At 65.3% G+C, this 7,689-nt stretch overlaps 1 protein-coding gene across 1 annotated transcript; it reads right to left on the reverse strand.

Annotated features, from left to right (window-relative positions):
* Nucleotides 1-477: 477 nt before the first annotated feature.
* On the reverse strand, nt 478-7,514 carry LOC113940981 (histone deacetylase 9-like; the record flags this gene model as incomplete). The annotated part of the gene is made up of 3 exons (XM_027632135.1): nt 7,480-7,514; nt 6,015-6,137; nt 478-704 (listed from the first exon to the last, which is right to left on the reverse strand). Coding segments are annotated over exons 2-3 (249 nt in total), but the record flags the coding sequence as incomplete, so codon positions are not given.
* Between the last annotated feature and the right edge of the window lie 175 nt (nt 7,515-7,689).

The raw sequence follows: 7,689 nt of genomic DNA on the forward strand, positions 1-7,689 counted from the left end.
TCCGTCACCTCCAGTATCACCCCCCTGGTTCCATCACCCCCACTATCATCTCCAACACCTTCACCACCCCAAATCAGTGATACCCCGTATTTCCATCACACCAATCTCCCTCCCAACCACTCCATCACCCTCCAACTGCTCCATCACCCCCACTATCCCCCTCCCACAGCTCCAGCACCTCAGACAGGTGACACCCTGTATCTCCATCACCCCCAGCATCCACCTCCATGGCTCCATCATCCTCAATCACCTCCTAAGAGCTCCATCACCCTTGATCAGTGATCCCCCACATCTCCATTCCCCCAACCTCCCTCCAACAGCTGCATCCCCCCCCGCCCCCCCCTCCATTAGTCCCAGTATCCCCCCTCCAAGAGCTCCATCACCCTCCATATACCTCCCCATGGCTCCACAACCCCCAGTATCTCCCCCAACAGCTCCATTCCCCCAATCAACCCCCAAGGCTCCCCCCCATCACACCTTGAGGTGCTTCTGGAGCTGGACCTGGTGCTGGCGCGTGAGGTGCTCGTGCTGCTTCTGGAACTCGGCGAAGAGCAGCTGCTTCTGGAGCTGCTGCTGCTGCTTCAGGGCCACCAGCTCCCGCTGCAGCTGCCGCTCCCGTGCTGCCGCCAGTCCCGCGTCCAACCCTGCAGCCTCTGGCCCCGCTGCCTCCAGCCCCGGCCCCTCCAGCCCCGGCCCCTCTGGCCCTGCGGGCCCACACCGGGTTACCGGGGGGGGGGGGGGGGGGGGGGGATGGGGGTGGCTTGAGGAAGGGGTTCCAGGGGTATGGTGGGGGTAGGGACTTGTTTAAGGGGCGGTATTAGGGTGTCCCAGGGATGTGGGGGAGACACAAGAGTGGTTTGGGGGTGTCCCAGGAATGATAGGTGGGCTGGGACTTTGTTAAAGGGCAGTTTTGGGGTGTCCCAGGGATGGGGGAGGGGAATTAGGGGCAGTTTGGGAGCATCAGTGTGAGTGGAAAAAGCTGGGGGCATTTTGGGGATGTCCTAAGGATGGGGGGGGAGCTGGGATCAGTTTTGGAGTGCGCCAGGGATGGAGAGAGGAAATGGGAGTGGCTTTGGGGTGTCCCGGGTATGATGGGAGGGGGGCGTTGGGGGTGTACCGGGAATGATGGGAGTGATAAGACTTGTTTAAGGGGCAGTTTTGGGGTGCCCCAGTGGTGGAGAGGGAACTGAGAGTGGTTTGGAAGTGTCCCAGTGATGATGGGGGGCAGCTGGAACTTCAAGGGATAATATAGGGGTGTTCCAGGGATGGGGGTGTCAACTCAGTGCAGTTTTGGAGTGTCCCAGTGGTGGAGAGGGTAGCTGGGAGCAGTTTGGGGGTGTCCTGGGGATGAGGGGAGGTGTTAGGGGCAGTTTGGGGGTGTACCAAGGATGGGGGAAGAGGCTGGGCATTCCCAGAGATGGGGGGACGGGAGGGGACAGCTCAGGGGCACCTGGGGGGTTGCCGCGGGGGGTCAGTGATCAGCCCCTCCTATGAAGTTCCTGGGGGTCTCCCCCCAGCTTCCAACCCACTGGATAAGCCCGGGATTCCCCCCTTCTCAACCCAGAAAAAACCACATGGAGGTCCCCCCAGTCCAAGCTCCTGCATTTGCAACACAGAACAACCAACCCAAAGGGCAACCGAGGGGCATCCCCCCCTCACCTCCATCAGCAGAGGACATGGGGAGGGGACACAGCGTCCGGGCCACCCCCACCTCGAGCCCTCCCCCTCCCCACGCAAACAGGAAGGCGGGGGCGGGGGGCACGCGCTGAATGTTAATGCAGCCCCTCCCTCCCCTCCCCGCAGCCCCCTCAACCTGGCGCGGCCGCACGTCGGGCACTGACGTGCGCCTGGACGGACCCATGGACGTCACCGTGCGCGGGGGTGGGGCACCCCCAGACCCCCCCCCCCGCTCTGACAGACCCCTCCGGGGCATGCCAGCCTCCCCCGAGGACAGCCAGCCCCCCAAAACCTGCCAGTGCACAGTACCCTGCTGCACCCCCCCATTGCCAACCAGGTCCCCTGATAGACAGTATCCCTCCCAAGCTAACCAGCCCCCCAGCTAGGCAGTACCCCCCCTTCCCCAAGCTAACCAGCCCCCCAAGCCAGGTAGCTTGTCCCCTTCAAACTAACCAGCCCCGCCAGTGCCAACCATTCCCCCCACAAACCAACCAGCCCCACCTCCCCAGTGCCAATCACCCCTTACCAGTACGAGCCAGCCTCCCAAACCAGGCAGCACGCCCCCCCAAACTAACTAGCCCCCCATGTACCAGACAATCCCCCCAGTGCCAACCAAACCCCCGCTGGTATGAGGCAACCCCTAAGACAGGCAGCACCCCCCCAAAATGACCAGTCCCTTCAGTGCCAACCAGCCCCCCAACACACGAAGCAGCACCCCCAGTTTCAACTGGCCCTCCCTCCCCAGCACTAACCAGTCTCCCCCAGTATGAGTCAGCCTCCCAAGCCAAGCAGCATCCCCCAAGATAACCAGTCCCTCCCAGTGCCAACCAGTCCCCCACTTTACCAACCAGCCCCCCCGAGCCCCCATCTCAACCAGTCCCCCCAGTATGAGCCAGACCCCCAAGTCAGGCAGTATTCCCCCAAGCTAACCAGTAACCCCAGTGCCAACCAGCCCCCCCCAGTATCAACCAGCCTCAGCTCCTCACTAACCAACCAGTCCCCCCAGTACGAGCCAGTCTCCCAAGCCAGGCAGCAACCCCCCAACCTAACCAGCACCCCCAGACACCAACCAGCCGCCCCCAGTCAGTGCCAGCCCCCCCTTGACATGCAAGAGGGGAACCCCCAGCCCCCCCTCCCCACCCCAAGTCACATCTCGGGGGGAAGATATTTTTGGGGATGTATTGGGGTACTCCTGCAGCCCCCCAGACCTGACACATCCCAGTTTGGGGGGTAATCAAAGGCCCCCGCTGGGTGTTGGGGTGCAATAGGGGGGGTGGGGGTCAGCACCCAGCCCTTTCAGGGGAGAGGGGGTAGCACCCGAGGGGGCTAAAAATAGCCCCCAGAGGAGCCAACCTGACACTCTGGGGTCAGTGGTGGCTCTGGGCTGGCACCGGGCTGGGGTCACCACCCCACCCTGTGAGGGGACCCTCACCCTGTGCCCCCCCCCCCCCCCCCCGACCGGGGCTGCTTGCACAGCTGTACACACGTGTAGCTATCCCCCGACACACCTGTGCACACCTTTACACACTCATGCAAAAAGAGCAGCTCTCCTCCTTGCACACCTACACAAGGGGAGCAGCTGTCCTCCCCCTTGCACATCTGAACACTCTCATGCAAAGGAAAGCAGCTCTACCCCTTGCACAGCTGAACGCTCAGGTGCAGTTCTCCCCTGACACACTCATGTCAAAAGAGAAGCTCTCCCCTTGCACAGCTGTGCACACTCATGCAAGGAAAGCATGGGGGGCATGACCGGTTTTTGCAGGGGGATGTCACCGGACTTTGACAGGGGATGTCACAGGGTTTTGGGGGGAGTGTCACAGGGTTTTGAGGGGGGGTGTCACAGGGTTTTGGGGGCACAGGGAACCAGGCTCTCCCACTCACCTGGGGTGTGCAGCAGGGTGCAGGGCAGGAGCTCCAGGGGGGGGCTCACGGCCAGACACCCCCTCTGCGGAGAGAGACCTGTGTCCCCCCCCGAATGGGACCACAGAGGGGCTGGGGGGCACACGCACCCCCAAACCTACCCCTCCATCACCCTCTCAGCGGGGGGGGACAGACAGATAGGGGTCACAGAGTATCCCTTGGAGTTTGGGGTGATTGGAGAGGATGTGGCCCCCCCCTCTCATTCTAGGCAGGGTAGGGCTGAGGGGCCCCCCCTTGTCCACAGCCCCCTCCATGCCCCCCTCCATCCAGGCTATTCTCTCCGACTCCTGGAAATAGCCGGCGCACAGGAGGAGCTGGCTATAAATAGGGAATTGTGCTGGGGGGGGGTGTGTCACAGCGGATCCTGTGGGATGGGGTGTGCTGTGCCCCCCCCCAACACCCAGCTGCATCCCCAAACTGCCCCGGGGACAGGGCACAGTGGCTGTCCTACACGGGGGGGGCTGTGGGGGGCCTGGGATCCCACCACACTCCTCCCATCCTCATCCCACCCCCCTTTCTACATCCCCCTAATTGCTGGGGACATTAATCCGCATCAGCACTGCCAGGAATAAAATCTGGGATGTGCAGAGAACGATTAGCCCCGCTTTGAGAAAATGAAAGCAAACGACCCCCCCACCCTTCCCAGGACCCTGTGACTCCCCCCAACAAGACCCCCCCCAGGGAGACAGGGGTGCAGGGGGGTGCAGATGTCGACTCAGCACATTTCCCATGGGATTAGTGCCCCAAAGCAGTTCCACGGGGACAAATCAGAGCAGGGGATGACAACGGGCTGAGGTGTGGAGACCCCCCTTTTGGGAACGGTGACCCCCCCCCCCCCCCCCCCCCCCCCCCGCGCGTAACCCCCCCGGCAGCCGCCACGTTTATTTACCAGCATGTTAATCCCAAGCCAAGACTTTTAATAGCTGGGATATTTCTGGGACACCCCCCGCCCCCCCCATCGTCCCCCCCCACAGGGTGCTTTGGGGCTTGACGTCAGCCCGGATATTTCTGGTGTTGCCAGCGGGCAGGAGGCCGCGGGAATGGGCCCTCCTGGCTCCTGGACCCCCTTCCTGGCTCCTGGACTCCTTCTCTGGTGGCCAGACCCCCATTACAGCTCCTAGACCCCCTTCCTGGCTCCCCATGGAGCCCCATCCAGAGGTGGTGGCATATCTGGGGGATGGGGGGACCCTCAAGGAGATGGAGAGTAATAGTGGGGACCCCCAGGCATGACGGGAGACATGGAGGGGAGGCGGGGGGGGCTGCACCCAGGGATGGTACCGGCACCCACAGGACGCCCCCCCATCCCCAGTTTTGGGATGAGCATGGGAAAAGGGTGCAATTGGAGAGCCCTGGGGGGCACAGAGCCCCCCCAACGGGTGACTGGGGACCCCCAAGCTCAGGGGTGGGCTCTGCCACGTCTCTGTGATTGACCTAGCCCAGCTGAGACTTGCCCAACTCATCACAGCAGCTGGAGAGTCACAGCATCTCTGGGGGGGGCCCCAAACCCCCCTTCCAGAGGCAAATCCAAAGCCACAGCCAGGAGGGGACCCCAAGCAAAGCGCCTCGGGTATGGCAGAGGCAGGCAGGCCGTGTCCCCACGCCGCCGTGTCCCCGTGCCAGCCTCGTGCCAGGCACGGTCGGGCGACGCTCCAGCCCTGCGGCTGCTCCAAAAATACCAGCTGGTGGCAACCAGGGCGGTTTGGGGGCAGAGAGGATACACGTATCCCCATCCCCAACCGGTGGCGAGTCCATCCAGGGGACACGGGGGCTCCGCCATGGCCCTTGTGCTTCAGTTTCCCCTTCAGAGCCCACGAGGGTTGGCGGTGCCGCGTGTCCCCATCCGGGAAGGGGGAGAGGACACCGCCACCCCCCCTTCCCCCCCCCCCGTCCAGATGTCGCCGGAGTTCCCACCGGGATAATTACAGGGCGGCTCTGCCGGGGAGCCAGCAGGAGCCGGGACAGCATGGGCACAGCCCTCATGGTCACCACAGCTGTCCCCAGGCGTGGCACCGCAGGGACTCCGTGCAAAGAGCCACACGTAGGCCGTGCCACGGTGGTGACAGGAGCCGTGCCTCAGCTTCCCCTCGGGGTGGGAAATGCCAGGGGTCTGGGAAAACCAGAAAGGGGGATACCTGGCATGGCCCGGGATACCCGGGAGAGGGGGGTGGTTGGCAGAACCCCCATCGCCCCCCTTGCCCCAGTGTCTGGTACGGTAACACCCCCACGGCAGCGGGCACAGACGTGCCGTGGTGGGTGGGACACTGCCACAGCACCCTGTGGGACCCCAACACCCCGTGGGTGTCATGGCGAGGGGCTTTGGGGCCACAGTGCACACACGACAATGTGCAGGGGGGACGCGGCTGTGACCGGCGCCTGGCAGAGGGGAACACCCCCATCCCGGGGTCCCCAGCGCTCACCTGTGTCGCTCTGGGGGTCCATGGTGGGCAGCGGGTGCCAGGGGGGTGCGGAGAGGCACGTGTCCGGCGAGCCCGTCAGTGCCGCCCGGGGCACCGCGGCTGTGCCTGCGCCACCTGGGAGCCCTGCGGGACCAAGTGCCCTGTCAGCACCCCGGAACCCCCAAAATCCCCCCCAGGACCAAGTGAGAGGGGGGCTGGAGACAGCACTGAGCCCCCCTCCAGCCCCTGAACACCCGCCAGTGGCAGGATGTGGCCCCGCTCTGCTCTGCTGCCCCCAGGGGTGGGGGGACCTGTGGGCACCCCCAGAAGGGATCTGGGGGGGCAGAGGGGACTTGGGGGGGCAGAGGGGGCTTTGGGGGAGTTGGCAGCATTACACAAAGTTCTGCAGGAAAAGAAGGGGGAGCACAAAGGGGGAGCCCAGAGGGATGGCAGAGAAGTACCCTCCCCGGTACCACCCCAAAAGGACTCGGGTGGGACCCCCATAAGGACATGGATGGAGGGGACACACACACTCACTTGTGGCTGCCCCCCACACCACGAGGCCCCCGGTGCTGCCGCCCCCCCAAAACCGAGGCATTGCCCCGAGATGGGAGTCGGAGGGTGCCACGCATAGGGGCCACGCGGCGGGACGGACCCCACGGAGGGGAGGGAGGGACAGGACACGCAGGCTGCCGGCAGCCCCGAGCCCGGCGCGGTGCAGCGGGGCCCCCCCGGCCCCCCCGCTGCAAACGGGCCGCGCTGCGGAGCTGCCGCCGCGCTGGCGCACGGGCCCCCCGACATCGCAGGATCCCCCCATTACACAGATCACCTCACTCCATTGCACAGAGCAAAGCCCATCGCACCCGGACTCCCCAACCCACACCGACCTCTTCCCAAACCGCACCGGGGCTCCTCATTACAGGGCCCTGCCGAACCGCATCAGGACCCCCCAACAGCACCGGGACCCCCAACATTGCAGAGCCCTCCCGAACTGCACAGAGACCCCTCTAGACTGCAGGGCCCCACCGCTGCGTGGGCCCCCCCTCCTCCGAACCATGCCGGGACCCCGTAACGCACAGGACCCCCCCTGACTTGCACTGGGGTCCCCCATTGCAGACTCCGCACCAAACCGCAGCGGGATCCCATTGCAGCTCCCCGTCCACCCGCACCAAGAACCCCATTGCCGCCCCCCGGCCCCCCCCCTCCCCCCCCCCCCCCCATCCCGCACGGCGCAAAGCCTCATCACATCGAGCCCCCCCAACCACACAGCAGCCCCCATTACAACTCCCCCTCCCCACTGCACACACACACACACCGCCCTAAACCGCACCGGACCCCCGATGCGCCTCCCCATTGCAGCCTCCCCACCAATGCACGGGGTGCCCCCCCCGGACGCGCACAGGAGGGACCCCGGTACCGCACCCCCTCGCGCTCCGCCGCAGCCCCCCCCAGGCGCGGTGCCCCCCTTCCCGGGCCCCCCTCGTACCTGGGGTCCCCCCGGTGCCGCCCGGCGCGCGCCCCGCCGCGCCCCCCCCCTCCTCCTCCATCTTCGCCGCGCGGCCCCGCCCGCCCCGACAACAACATTCGGTGACGTCACTCGCGGGTCACGTGACGGTGCCCGTGCGCTAAAAATAGACCCCCGCGCGAAGGGGGGGGGGGAACCCTCCCCTTAGGGACGCGGGGCTCAAAGTGGGGA

The sequence above is a fragment of the Corapipo altera genome, unplaced genomic scaffold (genome assembly GCF_003945725.1).
Source record: "Corapipo altera isolate COAL_440 unplaced genomic scaffold, ASM394572v1 129235, whole genome shotgun sequence".
NCBI lineage: Eukaryota > Metazoa > Chordata > Aves > Passeriformes > Pipridae > Corapipo > Corapipo altera.